We start from the raw sequence: 26191 nt of genomic DNA on the forward strand, positions 1-26191 counted from the left end.
CCAAGTAAATTGAGACATTTCTCCATGCTTACACTCTGCAAAAATTGCTTATTCCTGATGCAGTCAGATCATTTGATCCTTGTCTGCCTACGTTTTAGGCTTTAGTAACAGAAACCACAGGTATTTAGAGGCATCAGCACTCATCATGCTCCTCCAGAGATAGCTATCCCCCCCAAAAAAATTACAAAACAAAGGTAAAGTTTGGGATGTTTTGTTAAGCCAACACCCCAATAACGGAGCAGCTGCTTTGAACCAAAGAGCCACATCACTAATCACAGCTTTAATCACAGACCTGAGGCTTTGAAAGCTCTTTACAAACACCACCTAATTAACCAACAAATCCCAACAGGATAAAGAGGGTGGTTTGCAGGTGCAAGCCTGGAGAAAGTATGTGAAAAGCCTTCCAAAGCACCACCATTCATGACGATCTACTCATCAGCCATGGTGGCATGAGCACAAAGGAAAATCTGAGTTGTCTTCAGGATGCAGAGAAAACCGTAAGGAAGATCAACAAAGAATGTGGAGAGAAGTCACCAGCATCCTGACAGCAAAAATTTCCTGCATTCTGAGTCCACAGGCACTCCAGAATCAGACTACTCTGCTGGGGAGTGTGGGGGTCCCAAGAGGTAGGGAGTTGTAGAATAGTACATCATTTGCGCCTGATACAGAGCAAGCAGCTGCCATCTCAGAGCTGAAATTCAACTGAAGAGCTCTAGAGCAGAGGCAAGCAGCTTAACTAAGCTTTCCACAGCAAATTGGATCATAGAACCATAGAATTGGTGAGGTTGAAGAGACCTTTGAGATCATCAAGCCCAACTGCTCACCTAGAGCTCACACTCCCACCACTGCTGCTAAGCTAAACACTCAGCACCACATCCATGCATGTTTGAAATCCCTCCAGAGATGGTAACTCCACTACCTCTCTGAGCAGCCTGTTCTAGTGCCTGAAAATCCTATCTGGGAAGAATTTTTTCTTAATCTCCAACCTGAACCTCCCTTGGCACAGCTGGAGGCTGTTTCTTATTGTCCTGTCACTTGTTGCCAGTGAGAAGAGACCAAGGATCCCCACCTTGCTCCAGCCTCTACTACTTCCCTAGAGAGCCCTACTACTTCCTATGTCTCACTGATTCCATTGAGACATGCATGCAGGAGTCCAAAGTTGATACTCTCCAAACTTACATCACGGGAAGTGGTCAGGTTCTTGCTGCCTTCCTCTCCCAGGAAGGATTTCATGCTGTGCATGATGTTATCTTTGCGCTGCTGTCGGAACCTCTTCTCCTCATCGCACAGAGCCATGCTGAACCGCAGGTCAGTGGAGGAGCTATGAGGCAAAACAGACAGGAGTTAGCAAAAGGTAGAACTCACAGATCCAGGCTGGGTGAGGAGTGGCTCAAGAGCAGTCTGGAGAAGGACACTGGGGAGTCAGTTGATGACAAACTCGCCATGAGCCAGCAATGGTTGCTGGCAGCCTAGAAGGCAGCTGTGTGCTTGGCTGCATCCAAAGCACTGAGAGCAGCAGAACAGGAAGGGGATTCCGCCCCACTGAGACCCCACCTGCAGCACTGCCTCCAGTTCTGGTGCCCCCAGCACAAGAAGGACATGGACCTGCTGGAGCAGGTCCAGAGGAAGCCACAAAGATGATCAGAGGGCTGGAGAACCTCTCATATGGGGACAGACTGAGACAGTTAGGGCTGTTCAACTCGGAGAAGACAAGGCTCCAGGGAGACCTTAGAGAAGCCTTCCAGTACCTGAAGAGGGCTACAGGAGAGCTGGGGAGGGACTTTTTACATGGGTTTGGAGTGACAGGATGAGAGGGAAGATCAAGAGCTAAAGGGTAGGGTCATGATTCTCAGAATCTCTCCAGAGAATCTCTCTGGGTAGCCTGTTTCAGGGCTCCAGCACCCTCACAGCACCTTCCTCTTGACACCCACCCCTCAGATATTTACAGACATGAATGAGATCTCTTCTCAGCCTTCTCTCCTTCAGACTAAACAGCTCCAGGTCTCTCAGCCCTTTCTTATCAGACAGATGTACCAGTCCCTTTGTTACGCTAATAGCCTCTCTGTTGTATATCCCTGTCCCTGAACTGGACACAATACTCCAGCTGTGGTTTCACTAGAGCAGAGTAGAGTGGACCACACTCTTTTTAATGCACCCCAGGAGACCATTTGGCTTCTTGGCCACAAGGGCACATTGCAGTCCCTGGATAATTGAGAAATATGAGGTATCACACATGATGGGCTTGCTCCTACAAGGGCAAACTTACAGTACAAATTATGGTGTTTAAGTCAGGGACAGAAATACCATGTGAAATTTACCCTCCACTTCCAAATCTTTACAGTACTTGAGACTTCTGTGTTAAACCAGGGGATTTTTGCACTCTACCTGACATAGTTTTAAGAAGACTCTAAAAAACTTAGTAAAAATAACAAATAGTTTTCCTGCTAAATCTATTTTTCACCTTTTTCTTTTAATGTGAGATACTTACCATACTTCAAGAGACATTTCCAGAGTCATTTCTGTCACCTAAACAAGAAGTATTGAAACTATGGTTACGGCACTTAGAGAGCAGATAAAGCCACAAACACACCTGGCACACAAAGTAATGATTAGTCAGAAGTACTCTTGAAATCACCATTTGACAGGGGACACCACCTCTGGAAGACAGGAATTGGGTTCTCTTCTACAGAGCTTAGTTTTTAGAAGCACACAGTGTGATTTCAAATTGCACCACTAGCTAATTGCTCCCAGGTCTTGACTTTCATTCACCAGACCCCATCTCTTGGCTTTCTTCCACTGACAATCACCTTTTGAAGGTGCTGTTCACCTTTGGCCTGAAAGGATCTAATTGTCTTCACACCCTTTTGATCCTTTATTTCTACTGCCAGTCACAGTCTATCCGAGACTTGTTTCACAGTTCACAGGATAAACTTCATACTCAACTTGTGTCTCAAAGACCTGTGAGGGGATGCAGCCCAGGACACAGATTCACAGATCCACAGACTGCATTGGGCTGGAAGGGATCCTCAAAGGTCATCTTGTCCAGCCACCCTGCAATCATCAGGGAAATCTCTGCTGTGTTCAAAGCTGCATCAACAAAGGCAAAGCCAGGAACACTGCAACTTACATCATTGAAAGTTAAATGGACCTCCTTCTTCTCTCCCAGTTTCAGAGAGGATATAGGAAATGTGGATGTGCCAAGAGTCTCATCCATGACGTAGTTGGCATCCATCAAAGTGACCTAGAAAAGATAGCTCAGGCACTCAACTCCACTTTGATAAATCCCTTTTTTATCCCATCCATCCTATGCCTAAAGGAAAAACAAATTGTGTAGAAAAGGAACAGGCCTAACCCAGCCCAGTCAATGACCAATCACAACAGACATGTCATTCTACCACAGGGTAAGCTCATGGAACATGTAGGTGGCACTTTCAAGGCATTCAATTGCATGGTGATAAAAGCCTTATGTCCAAGGGGCTTTTCATGCAAGCACCCTTCTGTCAGTAGATGCCATTATCCTTCTAAGCAGATGTAAGAGCTTCAGATCACCTAAAATATGCAATTCTTCAGATTGCCAGTTAGTAGAACTTATCCATGGAGAAACTTCTCCTTCCTCTCTACTCTACCCTAGGGAGGACACATCTGGAGTCCTGGGTGCAGTTCTAGTCTCCTGACTTCAAGAGAGACATGGAACCACAAGAAAGAGTCAAAGAAGGCTATGAATGAAATGAGGGGGCCTGGAGCATGTCTGTGAGGAAGAAAAGCTGAGAACCCTGTGGCTGTTTAGCCAGGAGAAAAGCAGCCTGAGAGGGGATCTGATCAATCTTCAGCAAGAGCTAAAAGGTAGGGGACAGGAGGATGGTGCCAGACTCTTGTCAGTGGTCCTTTTTGGAGTGAGGGGCCCAAGACTGAAGTCAGTACTCAAGGTGTGGATTCACATGTTAGCTTTAGCCTCTGTTTCAGCTGGTCAGCTTAGACTGAAACTCCATAAGCCTCAGTCTGAAGCCTTCACGTTAGGGCCATTGCTGTAGGCTACTCACCCCTTGGCTCCAGACACAGAGGAGACAGCAGAACGATGCTTCTGCTGTCTCCTAAGAGGCTGTGACTTCACTTTACCCCCACCTATTAAGTGTCCATCAGTGTAGGAAGCACAAACAACATAATTTATGGGTGATGTGAAGAACAGTAAGGAACAAGCTAGTGTTCTTACAACCTTCCATTGCCACAGATTCAGCTTGGCCACAGGATTTACCTCCAGAACATTCTCCTGGTTTGGGTCCAAAATGAACTCGAAGGTCTCATTCCAGACAGGATTCACATCGTTATTGAAATGTTTGGTTCTCTTCCTGCAGTCAGGGGCAGAGGGGATGAACAGCTCCACATAGGGATCTGGAGTGTCAACTACAAGGCAAAAGAGACGCTCACATTAGGTTAGGCTCCAGTGTGGGTTGTGATAATCAATGCAGTTATGGGAATTCAGAGGTTAGCTCATGGTCTATGATGGAAAAGTGTTTAAATCTGTGAATTCCATAAATATGAGACCAGGAATGACACAGGGATCTTAACAACCTCTCAAAACCAACAGATACCACATTTTTTAAGAGAGGAGCAGAAAAGCCTTCAATAAACACAGTGGCACTGGGACTGATTCCAGCATATTGACCTGGACAGGCAGAGAGTTGAGTGGAGGAAACCTCATGAAATTCAAAAGAATCACAGCTGGGAGAAGAAGGAGGAGGAAAAGGCCAACACAAATGGGTTTGTTATTTTCAAACAGAAATCAATCATCTATTGAAAAACAACAACAAAGCAACCTGGTGCTCAGGTAGGCAACAACATCCTTGCCTGGATCAACAATAATATGGCCAGCAGGACCAGGGAACTGCTTGTCTCTCTCTACTCATCACTAGCAAGGTCACACCTCAAGTACTGGCTTCAGTTTTGGGCCACTCACTTCAAGGAGGACATTGAGGTGTTGGAGCATGTCCAAAGAAGGGCAACATAGCTGGTGAAGGGTCTGGAGAACAGGTCCAATGAGGGGCAGCTGAGGGAGCTGGGCTTGTTCAGCCTGGAGAAAAGGAGGCTGAGGGGAGACATTCTCACTCTCTACAACTCCCTGAAAGGAAATTAGAATGAGGTGGGGCCCAGTCTCTTCTCCTGAGTAACAAGTGCTAGGTCAACAGGAAACAGCCTCAAGAGCACCGGGGGAAGTTTAGGCTGGACGTGAGAAGAAACTTCTTCATTGAAAGGATGGTCAGGCATTGGAACAGGATGCCCAGGGTGGTGGTTGAAACCCCATCCCTGGAAGTGTCTACAAGATGAAGAGATGTGGTGCTGAGGGAAATGGTTTAGCCACAGCCTTGGCAGACTTAGAGAATGGTTGGACTCAATGACTTTAAAGGTCTTTTCCAGCAGAAACAATTCTGTGATTCAAAACAAAAGGCTTTTTGAAACTCCTCAGGAGCTTCTGGATTTGTACTAGAACAAAACAGAATCAAAACTCAAATGTTTGGCCTCCTGGCAGTTCCAGTGGGGAGCATCAGCCAGAAATAACATGCCTTCTGATGCCATCTCCAAACAGAACAGACACTGAACTTACCCACACAGTACTCCAAATAGCTCTGGAGATGCAGAATTGCACATCAGGGTCACAGTGTGAATGAAGTATACCAGAAGAACTTTAGAAACAAACCTTCTCCTAGACTCAGGCTCCCTCAAGTCCAAGTTTGTATGCAAACAATCCTTATGAGTCAGAGATCTGACCATGCGAGAACATCCTTGGACTGCTACAATACTCCCCAGAGAGCTTTGCACTGTGCTCCATATCTGCAGGTCTTAACTAATTGATATGATTTGGCAGATTCAAGCTGCTACCTGTGCAATTAACCAGCAGCTATTTAAAGTTGGGGATCAGTGTGGAGAGGCTTTAAATAGCAAACTTGATTAGCTCCCAAGAATTTATGGCTGATCTTGTCTCTTAATTTAAAGTCAGGGCAGTGGCAGGGATCAACCTCCAAGTGCTTATTAGATCTCTTTCCTCACTGGCAGATGGAACCAGATGCTAACTCCCACTGAAGGCATCAGCTCCCATGGATTCCAGCACAAAACTCTATAAGAAGGAAAGAGATCCAGACCAGCAGGTCAGGAGACTTTATTTTGCCCCTTTTTTGCTCTTGTGAGATCCCATATCAAATACTGCATCCACTCCTCATGTCCCCATCATAACAAGGACACAGAACTGTTGGAGAGAGTGCAGAGGAGGGCCGATACGATGATCCAAGGGCTGGAGCACCTCTGTTATGAGGATACACTGAGGGAGCTGGGGTTGTTCAGCCTGAAGAATAGAAGACTCCAGGGGGACCTTAGAGCTGCCTTCCAATACCTGAAGGGATCCTCCAAATACTTGGGATGTAAGAGAGGTCTTGCTGCTGAAGAGTGTCCTGAGGAAAACACCCATGAGTCCCTTTCTGTTCCATTTTTTATATGAACATGCAGCAAACATTTTTCTTTTCAAGCAGCAGATGGTTTCCTACCTGCAAACACAAGCCCATGGCATGGCACAGCTGGCAGACAGATGTGTCACTAACTTTCTATCTCACGTAAAGAAACTAAACCCAAAGTGGGGAACAACTAAACTTAGCAAAATCACTTGGCATCACTCAAGGTTGCCAAGCCACCCTCTCACTCCCTGCCTTCTTCATCTGATGTAACTCGAGGCAAGCAGTTAATCACCTGCCCTTTCATGTTTGAATGTTCATCTTGTGCCACTGGTAGTAAGAGAATGAAAATACCTCCTTTTTTTAACTCCCTCAGAGGAAAAACACTGGAAAATGTTTGAAGAAGGGCAACAAAGCTGGTGAAGAGTCTAGAAAATAAGTCCTATAAGGAGCAGCTGAGGAAACTGGGGTTGTTCAGCCTGGAGAAAAGGAGGCTGAGGGGAGATCTTCTCACTCTCTCCAACTCCCCAAAAGCAGGCTGGAACCAGGTGGAAGTTGCCCTCTTCTAAATAGTAGCAAGTGATGGGACAAGAGGAAATGGCCTCAAGTTGCACCAAGGGTGGTTTAGGTTGGACATGCTCTCTACAACTACCTGAAAGGTGGTTGTAGCCAGGAGGGAGTTGGTCTCTTCTCCCAGGCAATCAGCACCTGAACAAGAGGACATAGTCTCAAGCTGCACCAGGGGAAGTTTAGGCTCGAGGTGAGGAGGAAGCTCTTCACTGAGGGAGTCATTCATCATTGGAATGGGCTGCCCAGGGAGGTGGTGGAGTCACCATCCCTGGATGTGTTTAAGAGGGGTCTGGATGTGGTACTTGGTGCCATGGTTTAGCCATGAGGTCTATGGTGACAGGTTGGACTTGATGATCTTTGAGGTCTCTTCCAACCTTGGTGATACTGTGATGAGGAATAATTTCTTCTCCCAAAGGACTGTCAAGGCCTGAAACAGGCTGCCCAGATCAGTGGTGGAGTCACTATCCCAGAAGAAATATCAAAGATATGTAGGTGTGGTGCTGAGGGAGATGGTTGAGTGGGGAGTTGGCAGTGCTGGGTTGATGGTTAATTAATATTTCAGAGATGTAGTTTCTATTTCAGTCACTCCAGCTTAAATTCTTTGACTGGAACAGACCTAAACTACAGAAAGCCTGTTCCAAAGTACCAAGGATGAAGCCACTGCCATCACACAATAAATTTATCTCCTTTGTCTATCAAAGGTTCAAACAAATCATCAAATGGTTTGGGTTGGAAGAAACCTTGATCATGTAGTTCCAAGACCCTGCCATGGGCAGGAACACCTCCCACTAGACCAGGCTGATCAAGACTTCATCCAGCTTGGCCTTGAACACCTCTAGGGAGGCAGCATCCACAACCTCCAGGGGCAGCCTGTTCCAGTGTCTCACCACCCTCACTATAAAGAATTTCCTCCTAATTTCCAGTCAAAATCTCCTCTCCTCCAGCTTCAATTCATTCCCTCTCATCCTAACACCTCAAGCTTTAACCCATGGCCCTCGTTCTATCACTCCAAGCCCTTGTAAAAAGTCCCTCCCCAGCTCTCCTGCAACCCCCTCAGGCACTGGAAGGTTGCTCTAATGTCTCCCCAGGGCCTTCTCTTCTTCAGTTCTTGAAATATGCCAGAATTTGGTTTGCTACAAAAAGCCCCAAGTCTTCACTTTAAGAATTTATCCTTCAAAGACAAAGAGACCTTCCAAGGCTGACTGGACAAGACTCTGGGCAAGCTGCTGTGGGTGACCCTGCTTTAGCAGCAGGGTTGGACTGGATGATCTTCAGAGGTCTCTTCCAATCCCCACCACTCTGTGATTAGTGTGCTCTAGTCAAGAGAGCAATCCAGTTTTCTAGGAGCGTGCCAGAATACAAGTGGTTTGGGTTTCTTTAATTAAATACCCAGTTTTTAGGAGCATTTTCAGTGCCAACATCTCACTCTGCCAAGAGAGAAGCAGGACGAAATGAAGACTGGCATGGCTGCCTACTTCAGCTGTGACTACAGGTCCTTGATTATGCTAGATCTGGGTAGAGATAATTTGATCTTCAGTGAGTTTAGGCAGATCATTGCATTCCTGGTCAATGACTCCAATCCCACAGGATGACTTTCATGCCAGGGTGATGTTAGATGATGGAGTATGGATGATTCCTAGCCTGTCAGAAAGTTTGCTTCTACAGCTCTATCTTGGCAATAGTTCCTGTATCTGCAGAACAAGTTTACACTGGATCTGTGTTTAGTATCATGAGGCTTCAGAGGTTTTAGTTCTCCACCAGCAGCCCTAGAGCTTAATTTAATACATTGCTGAAGCACAGCCTTCTGGCTTTTGAGGGAGAAGAGGTTCTGCCCTGGACTTAATTCAGACAACTGGGAGGCGCACTTTAATAACCCAGAGCTGTCCTAACTGGGCAGAACTGTTTCACCTCAAATATTGGCTTCAGCTTTGGGCCACTCACTCCAAGAAGAACATTGAGATCCTGGAGCAGGAAGCTGCCAAAGAGTCTGGAGAACAGGTCTGGTGAGAAGCTGAGGGAACTGGGAGAAAAAGAGGCTGAGGGGAGACCTCATTGCTCTCTACGGCTCCCTGAAAGGAGGTTGGAGCCAGGTGGGAGTTTGCCTCTTCTCCCTAGTAACAAGTGATAGGAGAAGAGGAAATGGCCTCAAGTTATGCCAGGAAAGGTTTAGGCTGGACAGGAGGAACAATTTCTTCTATGAAAGAGTTATTAAGGCCTCAGACAGGCTGTCCAGGGCAGTGGTGGAGCCACCACCCCCTGAAGGGAAGTAAAAGCTGTGTAGATGTGGTGCTGAGGGACATGGTTTAGTGGTGACTTGGCAGTGCTGAGTTAATGGTTGGACTTGATGATCTGAAAGGTCTCTTCCAACCAAAACAATTCCATGACTCTAAGTATAGCCTCAGGTTGGCTATGTAAAGATCACATCTTCATAAACCCATCATCACTGCCAGTGCAAGCCACTACAGGAAACTCAGAAATGAAGTGACACCTGTGAAGTGTTCCTGCCCCAGCCTTGCTGCTCAGCCAGGTTCTTGCAGACATTCCATTTAGAGGAGTGAAGAATGGCTTGGGAAGCACTCAGAGCAGCATTTGCTCATCAATGCTAACGGGTCTTTAAGGGAGATGATTGTGCAGGTGAGTTAATCAACTAAGCATGGCACAACCCAGCATTAAGCAGATGTTCCCCGTAGCACTGTTGGCTGGATGTTCTGGGCACAGATTTCAGTACCAGCCTTTACAAAAGCCTTCTTTTCTGTAGTGATGAAGATAAGGAAGGTTGATTTTTTTTTTTCTCCCTTTCAGAGCATGTTGAGTCAGAAATGATCTTGAAGGTCTCTTCCAACCTGCTTTATTCTATTCTATTCTAATTTGCAGACTTGCACTGATAGTCTGTGCAAGTCAGATAGATTCTGAAAGGAGTGGCAGGTGAGGTGTCCCTGCCCATGTCAGGGGGCTTGGAACTAGATGATCCTTGAGGTCCCTTCCAACCCTGACAATTCTCTGATTCTATGAAATACAAAACCAGACTGATTTGAAGAAAATTTTCTTTGATACTGATTGATATGACACCCTGTGAACACTGGCTGAGTTGGAGTTGCTGAGCCTAGAGATGGCTCCAAGGAGACCTTAAAGCAACCTTCCAGTACCTGAAGGGTGTTACAAGAAATCTAGAGAGGGACTTCTCACAAAGGCATGGAGTGAAAGGACCAGGGGCGATAGCTTCAAACTGGAAGCAGATCAATTTTTATTAGACATTAGGAAGAAATCTTTCATGATGAGGGTGGTGAGGCACTGGAACACATTACCCAGAGAAGTTATGGAGGCTTCAAGCCTGGAATTTTTCAAAGCCTGGTTAAATTCAGCCTTGATTAACCTGGTCTAGTAGGAAGTTTCCCAGCCCATGACAGGGCGGAGTTGGAACTGGATGATCTTTAAGGTCCCTTCCAACCTAAACTGTTCTGCAAAATGCAAGACAGTAACCAGAGGATGCCTCAAATCAAACCCTTTTCAAAACAAATTCAGTCTTCTTCACACAGTGGACAGGAACTGGCAGAACTCCTTATCAAAGGAGGTGGGGATGAGAAGATTCAAGAAAAAACAGTGAAGTTTTTCCAAGAGAAACTCAGAGAGCTACTAATTACATCAGATGCACATCCAGCTGAGGGCACATCCTTACTGAAGACAGTTGAGTGCTTGGACAGGATCAGAGGGAAGTTCACATCCTCACCCTAGAAGTGCTTCGCCTTTGTATCTGACTACAACTGATGTCCTTCCCGATCATCCCTCAGGATCTGGCATTAACCCAAGCCTAACACAACTTCAAAGCCCTCCCTGGGAAGGGAGATGAGAGAGAAAATAAAGGAAATAAAGAAGAAATCAAATTATTACAGATGACTGCTCCTAAATGCAGAGTGAAAGGCTCAAACTAGAGAAAGGGGTGTCCACAACTCCCTGGAGTAAAGCCCCACCATGAAGTTCTGCCTAGAGACAGGAAAGCACATAAACCAGAAACAATTTCCAGTCACCATCAGCCTCCAGTTGGTCACAGAGTGGCAAGGGCTTCAAGCAGCGTGACTAAGAGGTCCTTCACCCAAATGAACAAGCAAGTTGGATTCTTAGACTAAGCCAGCATGACTGCTTTGATGTTATCATTACAGTGCAAGGCAGGAACAGGAACCTTCTTCTAGGATGGGAAGAAGTCTGCACTAATTTCACAAGAGCTGTCTGTGGAGCAAGCGTCCAGAAGCAGGATTTGTTTCTCTCTAAAAAGATCTTTTTGCAAGCAGAAAGAGCAGCATTGCCTGGGTCAGTTTCAGTGTGGCACATGTGAGGCCATTTCCAACACAACTATCACCTTTCAGTGCCGCTCTACCTAACCCTGCAACATGGCCAAAATATTGCAAGTGTCAAGGAAGTGGGAATTTGGTCTCCAGGTGCCCCTTTGTTAATCTGGCATCTGCAGTAGACACTTCATGAGTAATTGATACTGGTATTGTTCATCACTGAAGGATATACAACTTCTAAGGATCCTCTCCTCGTAGGAGAAGAACCCCTCTGCTGTGAGGCCAGACTGAAAGAGTTGGGGTTATTCAGCCTGGAGAAGAGAAGGGTCCAGGGAGACCTCTGGTGGCCTTTCAGTGCTTAAAGGGGCCAAGCAGAAAGCTGGGGACAGACTTTTGAGCAGGGCCTGTTGTGACAGGGACAAGGGGTGATGGGTTTGAACTAAAAGATGGAGATTCAGTATAGATCTAAGGAATAATTGTTTGACAGTGAGGGTGGTGAGACCCTAGCCCAGGTTGCCCAAAACTAGATGGCCTTAAGAGGTCCCTTCCACTCAAACCACTCTGTTATTCTATGATATTTCAACACCAGCCCATGGCTCTAGACCCAGCCCAGCTACAGGTGGTGATAGAGCCCAGACCACTACAGGACATGACCACAGCAGGGCTGCTACAAGGACTGTTGAGAAGAGTCACATCAAAAGGGGTTGCTGAAGCCCACAGAGCTTGGTAACCCAGCGACTCAGCTGCCCATCCAGACTGCTCTAGCAGGGACTGGTGCAGCATGGATCTAACTGGGAACATTTCTACCTCCTTCCTTTTCTGTAGAAAAGTGGGGTCATAGGAGATATTGCTCTCTACAGCTCCCCAAAAGGAAGCTGGAGCCAGGTGGGGGTTGGTCTCTGATCCCAAAAAATAACTAAGAGGATGAGAGGAAATGGCGTCAAGTTGCTCCAGAAGATGTTTGTGTTAGACATGAGAAGAAACTTCTTCACTGAAAGGGTTCTCAAAAGGCAGAACAGGCTCCCTAGGGAGGTGGTTGAATCCCCATCCCTGCAGGTATTTAAAAGAGACAGAGCTGTGGTGCTAAGGGACATGGTTTAGCACCAGCCTTGGTAGAGAATGGTTATACTAGATGATCTTCAAGGTCTTTTCCAAGCAAAATGTCTTTATGATTCTATCCTGTCAGCATTCCTCCTCTGCTCTCTGCTAGGCATGGAGTACCTTTTGCAGCTCCTGCTCACATGAATATCTGCATGTGCAGCTTGTAGAACTTGGAAGATTGGCCAACTCTGACCTACTTTTTCCAGGTTGCTCAGCTGCAAAGGGGAGGAGTTTGCATTGTTTTCCTCTTCAGTTCCCTTATGAAAATCAGATCCTGTTGCAGAGCCTTGCAGGAGGAGTGTTATCTGATGATGCTTCAACAGATGCTGAAGTACAGCAGAAAGCAGCAACAAGCAACCAAAAGCCCAAGCTAGAAAACTACTCCCCCATTCCTCCCTGTTTCCCATGATCCAGTCTGAACTTCAAGCCCCATAATACTTTGCTCCAGCTAGCACCTTCACTTTTTAAGTTGGCATGACTGCATCATAGTATGACTAACAGCAGCAGGTTCAACTCAATCCATGACAGCTCCAGTGAAAAAACAATCACAGAACAGTGATAATTTGTTTGGAATGATTGGAAAAGACCTATGGAAATCTTCTAGTCAAACTTGGAATGGTTAGAAAAGATCTCTGGAGATCATCCAGTCCAACACCCCTGCTAATGCAGGGGCACCCACAGCAGGTTGCCCAGGATCACAATGTCCAGGTGGGTTTGGAATCTCTCCAGAGGAGGGGACTCTGCAATCTCTCTAGGCACCGGGCTTCAGGGTTCCAGCACCCTCATAGCAAAGAATTTTCTCCTGCTTTTCAGGTGGAACCTCCTGGGTTCCAGTTTGTGCCCATTGTCCCTTGTTCTTTCTCTGGGCACCACTGAAAAGAGGTCACATCCTCTTGCCCCCCACCCTTTAGCTCTTGCTGAGCATTGATCAGATCCCCTCCCAGGCTTCTCCAGGCTAAACAGCCCCAGGTCTAAGCCTTTCCTCCACACAGAGAACCTCCAGGCCCCTCAGCATCTTTGTAACCTCTGCTGGACTCTCTCCAGTAGTACCCCATCTCTTTTGTACTGGGGAACTCAGAATTGGACCCAGTACTCCAGCCATGGCCTCAATTTTACAATGTCTATTGACCCTTGTGACCAGCAGCAAGCTAAGTAATTAAGATAATCGAGTCCTCATCAAGAACATGCAGGTTTTGAGATATTCCACCTCATATTTGGTTTATGTGTCAGACTCTGGGCAGCAGAGGGCTGAAGAGGTAACTTCTGTAAGAAGATACCAGATGCTGCCCCAAGGTCAGACAGAGCCAGTTTAAGCTGACTCCAAGATGGTGCAAAGCTGCTAGGTGAGGCTGAGACAGGAGCTGTGAGCGGTTGTGAGAGAGGAGTGGGAATGCAAGAGAAGTAACCATGCAGATATCAAGCCAGTGAAGAAGGAGGAGGTGCTCCAGGTGCCAGAGTAGATATTCACTCATAGTGACTGAGGTTGTTGCTCTGCAGCCAGAGGAAGAGCATGGTGGAACAGAGATCCACACCGCATCCTGTGGAGGATTCCACAGTGGAGCAGGTGGATGTGCTCTGAAGGAAATCACAGCCCATGTAGAGCCCCCATAAGAGCAGACTCCTGTCAAGAGCTGCATCCTGTGGAGAGGAGCCCACGCAGGAGCATGTTTTCTGGCAGGAACTGTGGCACATGTGGGACCCACAAGGGAACAAATCGTTCCTGAAGGACTGCAGCATGTGGAAAGTGGCCACACTGGAGCAGTATGTTCCTGAGGAAGAGTACCTCATGGAAGTAATGGAGCATAGCCCATGGAAGGACCCACGTTGGAGAAGGTCATGAAGGACTATGCTGCGGGAGGGATGACACACTGGAGGCAGAGAAGCGTGAGGAAGGAGTGGCAGAGAGAGCATATTACAGACTGACTGCAACCCCCAGTTGTTCCCTGCAGCACCTGGGGACTGCAGAAGAGTCAGGAGTGAAGCTGAGCCTGGGAAGAAGGGAGGTGTAGGGATTGAGGTGTGTGTAGTTTTGCTTCTCACCACCCTACTCTGTCACAATTAACTGCCAATAAAGGAAATACCTGGCAATAAAGGAAAGGTCATTTCATAGATTCATAGAATGGTTTGGGTTGGAAGGGACCTTGAAGATCATATAGTTTCAACCCCCCTGCCATGGGCAGGGACACCTTCCACTAGACCAGGTTACTCAAGGCCTTATCCAACCTGGCCTTGAACACCTCCAGGAAGTGGGCATCCACAACTTCCCAGGGCAATCTGTTCCAGTGTCTCACCACCATCACTGTAAAGCATTTGTGGTTTTCCCATGGTGGCAGTAGGTTGGAGATCTCCCTGTCCTCATCGTGAACCATGAAATCTTTTTTCATCTTACTTTTTCCCCCCATCCTGTTTGGGGGGGAGTGATAAAGCAGTTTGGTGGCCAGCCAGAGTCAACAAACCACACATCTGCTGCAGCTGCTTGAATCATTAATCTTCCAGCCTGTCAGAAGTCTTAGCCAGAATGGTTGAGCACAGCTGTAAGAGAAGTAGTCACTACACCAGATGTGAAATCTTTTGTGAAGATAGAGCTGCACCAATGGGATGTTGATAGGACATCATCTAGGGTGTGAAAGTTACCTGGAAAGGGCCACCCTAATATTAAACCAAGGGGAATCAGTAAATGCTGCTACACAAAGGTAACAGCAAATGGACCTGAAATAAGAAGGAACTTTGATCATCTAGGGCAGGTCACACAGGAACACTTCCAGATGGGTTCTGAAAGTCTCCAAAGAAGGAGACTCCACAACCTCCCTGGGCAGCCTGCTCCAGGGCTCCAGCACCCTCACAGTAAAGAATTTTCTCCTCATGTTGAGGTGGAACCTCCTGTGTTCCAGTTTGTACCCAAAAGAGCCTGGCACCTTCATCTTGACACCCACCCTTCATATTTATAGACATTGATAAGATCCCCTCTCAGCCTTCTCCTCTCCAGACTAAACAGCACCAGCTCTCTCAGTCTTTCTTCATAGCACAGATGTTCAAGTCCCTTCATCATCCTCATAGCTTTCTGCTGGACTCTCTCCAGCAGATCCCTGTCTCTCTTGAATTGGGCAACCCCAAACTGGACAGAGTATCCCAGGTGTGGTCTCACCAGGGCAGAGTAGAGGGAGAACCTCCCTAGACCTTTTCTTGATGTACCCCAGGATACCATTAGTCCTCTTGGTCACAAGGGCATATTGCTGTTCCATGAATAACTTGCTGTCCACTAGGACTCCAAGGTGTTTCCCCATGGAGCAGCCTTCCAGCAGGACACCCTTACTCTTTACTAGTGCAGGGGGTTGTTCCTCCCCAGACGCACTTGTTCCTACCGAACTTCTCATGAGGTTCCCCTTCAGCCAGCTCTCATCCTGGGTCATGTACTCTTACAGCAGTTCTCATGGTGGGGATCTAAACACACCCCCACAGAATGACAAACTGCTGCAAGCAGCCCAACTTCCTTCACACATATGAAATCCATTTGCCTGGAAAATGTTTCTGATGCAATTATTGCCATTTTTGTTTGCTTTGATGTGCTGTAAGTGAGGAATAAAAGCAGCTACTGTAGCTTAGCTCCTCAGATCCTGGTATGACCCAGATTTGGATTTGATTGCTTGTCTTTGTCAGGTCCCTTCACAAAAATGTTCAAGTTTGCAGAGACAATGGGAAATCCCAGCCAAATCAAATAAAGAGAGAAGACTGAAAGCTATCCCTGGAAGCTCTCTCTGTTGTTCCAACCACACAGATCAGCCAGACCACTAAAAATATGCCTTGAGTCAGCAGTGCTGTGTGTGAGCTGTTCCCTGCAGGAAACTCATGGCAGGTTGCAGTGCAGTGGGCACCTATTCCCTAGCTGTAAGGATGACACAACCATTCACGCTCCCCAGTAACAAAGAGCTCAAGAACTCTTGACAAGATTCCTTAAAATACTGCTTATCTCCCCAGCTCAGGCTTGAGGAGAGAGGTGGGGGATAACTATGCCAGAGAAATCATGGGCTCTCCATGCCCACCAAAAGAATTGAGGCACCAGACCTCTTCTCTCAAACTTCTTGAGCAGAAACAGACCTCAAATCCTTAAAAGGAAAAACTGGAATCATTTCAGCTGGAAAAAGCCTTTAAGATCATTGAGTCCAACTATTCTCTAACTCTACCAAGGCTGGTGCTAAACCACGTCCCTCAGCACCACAGTTCTGCCTGTTTGAAACACCTGCAGGGAGGGGGATTTGACCACCTCCCTAGGCAGCCTGTTCCAGTGTTTGAGAACCCTTCCAGTGAAGAAGTTTCTTCTAATACCCAACCTAAACCTCCCCTGGCACAATTTGAGGCCATTTCCTCTCTCCCTATCAATTGTTAGGAGGGAGAAGGGACTGATCCTTACTTGGCTCCAACCTCCTTTCAGGAAGCTATAGAGAGGTACAGAACTATCACAAACCCCAGAAAAATTAAGGGCTTCCCTATCTTTAATCAGCTTTGATTCACTCAGATCTTTCACAACTAGTCCAGAAAGTCTTGGCAAGACTGATAAGGAAAAAGAGCAAAACATGATACAAAATCCACCTCCACTGCTCACTGCTTCGTGCTTAAGTAATTAACATGATTAAGTGATGTGATCAAACAGCCTCCAGGCTCCAACCCACCAAGCTTTGTGTCTACATGGGAAAGAAAAAGTTTTCCTTTTCCTAAAATAGAAACAGAAGCAACAATCAGGGGATTTTTCACTTCAGGGGTTTTGTTGCTCCAGGAAGAAGCCCCAGGAACTTGGACGCTCCCACTGAGGTACCCCAGGTTGGAAATGCTTTAGGCTATGAAGCACTGTAGCTGCCTCAGACAGGTAATTAAGCAACTTTCAGAGGCCCTTGAGCACAGCTCTGTGAAGTTTTAGCAAAACAAAAAGTTCTTCTTGAATAGCTTTTTGGGTTTGGTGATTTGGTAAGATATGAGTTTTCTCTGGAAAAGAAATAATCTGATGACACTGATGGATGATATTTGGAATTTATACTGCAGGAGCATTTCCTGAGGAGACAATAAAAATACACTAAAACAGTCATAGCCTTCTGGTGTTCTTCACCCTTGTCATAATCTCTTTAACATCACATCATGGGGTCCCCATTTCAACCACCTTCTCATGCTCCTCATAGTGTCCCATGAATCACAGAATGGCTTAGGTGTACTGCATCCACTTCTAGTGTCTCCAGGACAAGAAGAACACAGAACTGCTGGAGAGAGTGCAGAGGAGGGCCACAAAGATTATCCAAGGGCTGGAACACCTCTGCTATGAGGATAGGCTGAGGCAGCTGAGGTTATTCAGCCTGGAGAAGAGAAGGCTCTGGGGGGGACCTTAGAACTGCCTTACAATACCTGAAGGGATTCTACAAGAAGGCTGGAGAGAGACTTTTCATATGGGTGTCCAGTGACAGGACAAGGGGGAATGGTTTTAAGCTGAAAGAAAGTAGGTTTAGACTGGATCTTAGGGAGAAGTTCTTCAATATGAGGGTGGTGAAACTATGGAACAGGTTGCCTAGAGAAGCTGTGGATGGCCCCTCCATGGAGATGTTTAAAAGGCCAAGTAGGACAGGGCCTTGAGCAGCCAAGTCTAGTAGAGTGGTGTCCCTAACCCATGGCAGCAGGGTTAGAACTAGATGATCTTCAAAGTCCCTTCCAACCAAAACCATTCAGCAAGTCTACAGATATGCCAAGTGAGCCTGAGGAGAGAGCAGGAGCAAGGCACCACAATCATCCTCCCAGCCCCAACCTGCAAGTCCCAGGCTATGGCATGCTCTGCATGAAGCACCAGGGCAACAGAGAGCAACCTGACAGCACAAGAGTTGTACCCAAGGAACAGGAATACTCCTTTAAGCTTCAGCCAGTACATTGTTGGCTCTCTCTTCCCCCCTCAAGAGTAGAGAAGTTTTCCTGGGTCACTCTTCCCAGTGGTTTCCTGTTCAGCTGCAGAGCCCAGAGGCTCGGAAGCCGATCAGAACAGGGCAGAAGTGCTGGTGTCCTGCACAGACAGCAGGAGATCTGCTTATCCACTTTGAGGTTTCTGCTTTTGCTTCTTACTGCAGTGACTCAGCAAACTCCTTGGCTTCGCTCTAAGTGTTCCCACCACCAAACCACAGCCTTTTGAAGGCAGCCCAATTGCCGGTTTCACTCCTCTTCATAGCAGCACTTCTGACTGAGCCAAAAGGCTCAGGGTAGGTGTTGCTGGTAGGCAAATAGTTTACAATTCACTCAGCTTTCTGGGATCAGTGGGAAGAAGAAGCAGCAAATCTGCCTTTGGAGTTAATGAGTGAGCCATGAAATGGGTGCTTTGCCCCAGCTTTAACAAGCAACATACAAACCAACCCCACTAGCCCCCTAGCAATCATTTCAAGCATGATATGTCACCTCCCTCTGCCTCCAGCCACAGGCTCCTGGAAGAAAGAGACAAAACAGAAAATACTCACGCATGTCACCAATGGCTCCTTTGGTGACATTGGTGGCTTTCCTTACTGTCACAGTGAATATGTGTGAGTACTGGTGTTCCACCTGCAAGTCAGAGAGTTAGAGGTGATTAAACTCCAGAATTACACACACACCCCCCAAAAAAATATCTATCAAAATAGGTTTCATTTTGTCCAAAAACAGAGAGAGAGAAATCACCCAGTCAAAATGTAAGTGAAACTCATACTGGATAGAGCATCTCAGAGCTGAGCTGCACCCTGCAGCTTTACTGGAAGGTCAGCCCTTCTACTTGATTTTCCTGAAGCCACACCTACTAATCTCAATGAACAACACTCCTCCTCTCCACACAACCTGCTTGAAGGCACTGAGTCAGGCAGGGACAGGTTAGCAGGGAAAGGAAAAAACATTTCAAGGGGGCTATTTTTCCAGTGTGCTGGTGTCTGTCATTGCCTTCTCTCAGTACAAAGATACAGCAAACTGTGTGCTGGGCTGTATCAAGGAGTGCAGCCAGCAGGGCAAAACAGAGGATTCCGCCCCTTTACTCTTGTGAGACCCCACCTTGAATATTATATCTAGTTCTGGTGTCCCCAGCATAAGAAGGACACAGAGCTGTAGGAGAGAGTCCAGAGGAGGGCCACAAGGATGATCCAAAGCCTGGAGCACCTCTGCTATGAGGATACACTGAGGGTGTTGGGGTTGTTCAGTCTGGAGAAGACTGGGGGCATTTTAGAGCTGCCTTCCAATACCTGAAAGGAGACTGCAGGAAGGCTGCAAAGGGACTTTTCATAAGGGTGTCTATCAACAGGATGAGGGGGAATGGTTTGAAGCTGAGGGAAAGTAGGTTATGACTAGATTTTAGGAAGAAGTTCTTCAGTATAAGGGTGGTGAGACTCTGGAACAGGTTGCCCAGGGAGATGGTGGATGCCCCATGCGTGCAGGTGTTCAAGGCCAAGCTGGATGAGGCCTTGAGCAACCAAGTATAGTTGAGAGATCTCCCCACCCATGGAAGGGGGTTTGGAGTAAATGATCTCTAAAGGTCCCTTCCAACTTAAGCCATTCTATGATTTCAAGGTATAGGTTGTGGAAGAGCTCAAGGCATCCTGCACAAACAAGGGGTAGCAATGCCCACAGTACGCCCTTTTTAGTAGGCATCAGTGTTCAGTGTGCAAGTGACCCTAAGACAAAAGAAGGAAGGTGAAGAACAAGCTGCTCAAACAGCTACAAGCAACTTGCATGCAGCCTCTGGAGCTTCCTGTTCCCTCCAAAGCCCAAACATGCAGCAGGAGCTGCCTTGCTACAACAGGTCTGTCCTGAACAAAGTAGAGGAGTAAGAAACCACGTGAAATTAAGAAACAAATGCAAAAACCTTCATGAAAAGAGATCTGTAACTCACTCTGTGCTTTACCGCCGGAGCCCTAAGTCTCACCAACCTGCTGCACACCAAAGTGAGATGGCACTGCACACTGCAAGGCAGACAGCACTGGCCTCCACAAGGACACAGGTTAGAGTCCTCTGAGAGTCACAGGGACACAGGGCAGAGCCCTGTGGGTATGTTTTGAGGCTTGTGCCTAGAGCCAGGCTCAGGCCCCACGCAAGTGCCTCTCAGCACTCATGTCTGCACTGCCATCTGACTGCCAGTGTTAAGCCTCTCAAGGCTGCCCACAGTGCTTAGACATTGACTCATATGCTGGTAGAACCTGGAGGGCACCAGCTTTCTCTCCTGCAACAGGAACTCGGGTACACTGGGAGAATCCCAGCTCACATCTGAGCTCTTACAGCTGCATCAGGAGTTGCCCTCAGGTAGCCACTTCTCAAGCACAGTGAGACACCCCTACCTCAGGCTTCCATATCTAAGCCAGAATTCCAGCATAGTGGGGGTTGGAAGAGACCTCTGGAGGTCACCTATTCCAGCCCCTCCTGCTAAAGCAGGGTCTCCCACAGGGCAGGTTTCCCAGGATGGTGTTCAGGCAATATGGAAACTGTGGTATTGGCTTTCATTTCCTAAGCACCCATTAACCTTGTGTAACACATGAACACACACACTGTGTCTCAGTTGTGGGCAGCAAAACAACCAAAGGTGCACAATCTTACAACACATTCCAGTCAGGAGGAAAATGGGGAAGCACCAGATTCAGAAGATTCATTGAAGTTTATCTAAAATGATGGACAATAGCCTTGAGCTATTGAGACCCCCTTATTCAGGCTGTTCCTGCTGCCTTCCTGCTCCCTCATAGAATCACAGAACAGTTTGGGTTGGAAGGGACCTTAAAGATCATCTAGTTCCAACCCCGCCCTGCCGTGGGCAGGGACACCTCCTATTAGACCAGGTTGCTTAAGGTCTCATCCAACCTGGCCTTGAACATTTCCAGGCTTGCAGCTTCCACAGCTTTTCTGGGCAACCTGTTCCAGTGCCTCAGCACCCTCAGGGAGAAGAATTTCTTCCTAATGTCTCATTTAAATCAAGCTTCTTGAAGTTTGAAGCCATTGCCCTTGGTCCTGTCACTCCATACCTTTGTGAAAAGTACCTTTCCAGCTCTCCTGGGGCTGGAAAGGACCTCTGAGATTACTGAGTCCAACCATCAACACAACACCATCATGGCCATTCAACCATGTCCCCAAGTGCCATGTCCACAGGTTTCTTGAACACCTCCAGGGATGGTGATTCCACCACTTTCCTGGGCAGCCTGTTCCAATGCCTGACCACTCTTGCAGCAAAGAAATCTTTCCTAATTTCCAAACTGAACCTCCCCTGGCACAATGTCAGGCCATTTCCTCTCATTCTATCACCTGATACTAGAAGAAGAGACCTTGGGAGTCCACATTTGTTGAGAAGCAACTCCAGCTTCACAGCCTGCCTCTTGCTGACATAAAGACACATCAATGATTTCATGACACCTATCACCTTTTGCATCGCAGCTTCCGAGGTGGAGGAGAAGGAGGTTGGGATTTTCTCCTGACAAGCTTCTGCCTCTGCTACATGGCAAATAAAGCCCAAGGTTTCCCATCACAACAGGGTAAAGAGGGATTTTAGTAGGCATCTGAGAATAGCTGGTACTGCTGTGAACACAGCTACAGCAAGTCACTTCAGCTCTGCCATTCCCGTGCTTCAGGAATTATTACAAGCTCCAAATCAAACTGCTGGAGCAGGTCCAGAGGAGGCTGTGAAGAGGATCAGGGAGCTGGAGCACCTCCCCTGTGGGGACAGGCTGAGAAAGTTGGGATTGTTCAGCCTGGAGAAGAGAGGGCTCCACAGAGACCTTAGAGCAGCCTTCCAGTACCTGAAGAGGGTGTACAAGAAAGCTGATGGGGGACTTTTGACAAGGGCTTCTAGTGATAGGACAAAGGGCAATGGATTGAAGCTTAAGGAGGGTAGATTTAAACTGGAGATTTGGAATAAATTCTTTCCCATGAAGGTGGTGAGACACTGGAACAGGCTGCCCAGGAAGGTTGTGGATGCCTCTTTCGAGGTGTTCAAGGCCAAGATGGATGAGGCCTTGAACAACCTGGTCTAATGGAAGGTGTCCCAGCCCATGGCAGGGGACTGGAACTAGATGATGTTTAAGGTCCCTTCTAATCTATGAATCTCCAGAAAACAGCAACTCTCACTGCCCCTTGTTTTCTGTTTGCTTCTTGAAAGTGCCGGAAGCTGTTTCCTCAGTGGGTGCCACCTTCACACGCACATCAGATCATCCAAGTGTGGGTTTCACAATGCCGTGCTGGCCTTAAAGTTTGTTCACCCAGAAGGATGTAACTCCTTTGTCAGAGATAACCTTATAATTAAGAGCAACAGCCCCATGTACAAACACACCACCCTCCTCCTCTTTCTCAGCTGTTAAGAAAGAGCCTCTCCTCACTAGAGGCCACAAGTGGGAGATCACTGAACATTCAGCAGGCGGATGCTGGAGTTATAATTAAGTTACAAGTCCAGGACATGGGTGTGCTGGCTTTAGCTCACAGCTGGAACTCGCCTGCAGTTCTATGCTCCAGCCTCCTGGCTGGAAACCACAGATTCTACAAGATGCTCCCTGACAGAAAGCCCTTCTGCAAAAGTAAAGCATCTCCTGAGCTTACTCCTGGAATTTGCATGTCTAAGTAAAATGCCTACCATCAAAAATATGGGAATCCTCAGCACAGCAGAGATAGGAACCTGTTTGAGTGGTGCCAGAGGAGGCCACAGCAATAATGTGAGGGCTGGAAGCCCTCTGCTGTGAGGCCAGGCTGAGAGGGTTGGGATTGTTCAGTCTGGAAAAGAGAAGGCTCCAGGAAGACTTTCGAGTAGCCTTTCAGTGATTAAAGGGACCAATAAGAAAGCTGGGGACAGACTTTTGAGCAGGGCCTGTTGTGACAGGACAAGGGGTGATGGTCAAGAGTGGAAAACCGACTGGAGAGAAGGAAGACATTTTTTACACAGAGTGTGGTGAGAGCTGCCTAGAGTGGTGGTAGATGCCCCATCCCTAGACCCATTCCAGGTCGGATTGTTTATGCTCTGAGCCACCTGCTGTAGTTGCAGACGTCCCTGCTGACTGCAGTGGCAAGATGGACTAGATGAGCTGTTAAGGTCTCTCCCAATCCAAACCATCCTGGGATTCACAAAACAAGCCCAAACCACCACTTCCCAGTGTGTTCTCATTACAGCAGTAGAGTAACTCCACCAGTTTCTATTACTGGTTTGCTAAGACTATCAGAAGAGCTGTTTTTTCTTGACTTCAAACCCCACTGGTCCAGCTGTTGTTCTGCCAAGCAAGTTAAGTCTGGTTTAAGATCTGGTACCCCCTGAGATGCATGCAAGTACACAGAGGTCTGGCAAGACACAAAAACATTATCTCCTCTCCCCACGCCTCACCCAGAATAACACCCTGAGGGTTATCATTACAGAGTTATTAATATTTGGCCATAGTCACACACTTGGAAGACACTTTCAACTATTAAAATAAACTATCTGCCTCTCAGTGAGAAAAATAAATAAATAAAGCCACAGAGATACAGGAAGCTCCCAAGTCCAGATCTTTTCTTACCACCAAAACAACTTAAGTGCAAGTGGAAATGAAGGCAATTTTCCACTTAGGACCCAGTTTCTAAGGGCATTAAAAGATCTCAATGTCCATAGTTTCAGCTGGGACAACTTCTAGAAGCATTGCTTCATAGAATTATAGAATGGTTTGGGTTAAAAAGGAACTTAAACAACCCCCATAGGTTCTTGTAGACCCTCTTCAGGTACTGGAAGGCTACTATAAAGTCTCCCCAGATCATTCTCTTCTGCAGGCTGAAGAAGTGTCTTGCCTCTGAATACCTTTATAAATGCAGCCCCTGCTAGCTCAGGTGACTAAGCTGCATGTTCTGAGATGATTTACGTTCACCTGAAGCCTTGATAAAAATCTGTACATTGCCAACTCCTCAATTACTTCTGAAAAATAGACCATAGTATATAAATCACTTCAGTGTTGCAACAGTGAGTGGAGCAACATCTGCATACCTTTAAAAATCTAAGCCAGCTGGAATAAAACATTCAGAAGCATACAAGTCAAACCCCTAAATCTTGTTAGTCAGTGACTGAACTTTATATGTGTGTCCCATTTCACAGCATCTGGTCAGTTGGAAGAGGCCTTTGAGAGAATCCAGTCCAACCCTTCTCTAACTCTGTGAAGGTTGGTGCTAAACCATGTCCCTCAGAAGCACATCTCTACATCTTTGAAACATCTCCAGAGATGGGGATGCAGCCATCTCCCTGGGCAGCCTGTTCCAGTGTTTGCAGACCCTGTCAGTGAAGAAGTTTCTGCTAATGTCCAACCTCAACCTCCACCTGTGCAACTTAAAACCATTTCCCCTGGTCCTATCACCTGTTATTTGTGAGAAGAGACCAACCCCAACCTGGCTCAGACCTCCTTTCAGAGAGTTGTAGAGCACCAGGTCTCTCCTCAGACTCCTCTTCTCCAGGATGAACAACCCCAGTTCCCTCATCCACTCCTTGGAAGGACACTTCATTCTTCTCCCTAGATTGAGAGTTTTCCATGTGCCCTCTCTAAACCTGGCTCTTCTGAGTTACAGAAACTCCTCTGCTCAGTATTTATTCTCTGTTGCTTCCATTCAGAATGTTTTCCCAGTATCAAGGACAGCCACGGTTTAACACCTCCTGTTCTCATCCCACAGCTCCCCAGCTACAAGGATGATGAAGGGACTTGAATATCTCTGCTATGAAGAAAGACTGAGAGACCTGGGACTGTTTAGTCTGGAGACCAGAAGGCTGAGAGGGGATCTTATCAATGTCTATAAATATAGGAGGGGTGAGTGTCAAGATGAAAGTGCCAGGCTCTTTTCAGTGATGTCCTATGATATGACAAGGGACAATGAATACAAACTCGAACATGGGAAGTTCCACCTCAATGTGAGGAAAACTTCTTTACTGTGAAAGTCCTGGAGCAGGCTGCCCAGAGAGGTTGTGGAGTCTCCTTCTCTGGAGACTTTCAAAACTCTCGTCTGACCTGCCCCAGGTGATCCTGCTTTGGCAGGGGGGTTTGGACTCCATGATCACTAGAGGTCCCTTCCAACCTCTGACATTCTATGGTTCTACAATCCCTTTATTCCTCTCCCAACTCTGACTGCTGTTTGCCTGTTTTCTCAAGCAAGAGATAGTCATGAAGTTCACGCTGTTCTTACCTCAAGAATTACTGTTCACTTTTAAAGCAATTATAGGATCAGCTCTTGCATTAACAATGTTCCTTCTTGTATTTGCAACACCCCCAACAGCAGAGGTTCTGAGCTGACAGAGAGCTCTTACAATATTCTAGGGCTCCATTCTATTCATTATGATCTAAGTCATAAGGACTTGGGGTTGTCAGTTGATGAAAACTTACCATATGCCAGCAATGGTCACCAGCAGCCCAGAAGGCAGCTGTGTGCTGGGCTGCATCCAAAGCACTGACAGCAGCAGGACAGGGAGGGGATTCTGACCCTCTGCTCTGCTGAGACCCCACCTGCAGCACTGCATCCAGCTCTGGAACTCCCATCATAAGAAGGACATGGAGCTGCTGAAGTAGGTCCAGAGGAAGCAACGAAGATGATGAGAGGGCTGGAGAACCTCCCCTATGGGTACTGGCTGAGAGGGTTGGGGCTGGTCAGCCTGGAGAAGAGAAGGCTCCAGGGAGACCTTAGAGCATCCTTCCAGTACCTGAAGGGAGCTACAAGAGAGCTGGGGAGAGACTTTTTACAAGGGCTTGGAGTGATAGGATGAGAGGGAATGGATTGAAGCTTGAGGATGGCAGATTTAGACTGGAGATTAGGAAGAAATTCTTTCCAGTGAGGGTGGTGAAACACTGGAACAGTTGCCCA

At 47.1% G+C, this 26191-nt stretch overlaps 1 protein-coding gene across 2 annotated transcripts in view; it reads right to left on the reverse strand.

The window, feature by feature from the left end:
- PLA2G4A (phospholipase A2 group IVA) overlaps window positions 1-26191 on the reverse strand; it is a 72195-nt gene that overhangs the window by 29932 nt on the left and 16072 nt on the right. Inside the window, exons 1-6 of one of the 2 annotated variants that reach the window (XM_068141301.1) lie at window positions 19092-19164; window positions 18868-18949; window positions 4253-4401; window positions 3128-3241; window positions 2489-2526; window positions 1180-1321 (exon numbers count right to left, since the gene is read on the reverse strand). In XM_068141301.1, coding sequence (XP_067997402.1) covers window positions 1180-1321; window positions 2489-2526; window positions 3128-3241; window positions 4253-4401; window positions 18868-18949; window positions 19092-19103 — 537 coding nt within the window. In that variant the 5' untranslated portion in view covers window positions 19104-19164. Of the gene's footprint in view, window positions 1-1179; window positions 1322-2488; window positions 2527-3127; window positions 3242-4252; window positions 4402-18867; window positions 18950-19091; window positions 19165-26191 lie in introns of those variants that run through there. The other variant, XM_068141300.1, reaches the window with a different exon arrangement.

Source organism: Melanerpes formicivorus, unplaced genomic scaffold (assembly GCF_026170545.1).
Source record: "Melanerpes formicivorus ecotype bairdi unplaced genomic scaffold, bMelFor1.0.p_v2 SCAF_7, whole genome shotgun sequence".
Taxonomy (NCBI): Eukaryota; Metazoa; Chordata; class Aves; order Piciformes; family Picidae; genus Melanerpes; species Melanerpes formicivorus.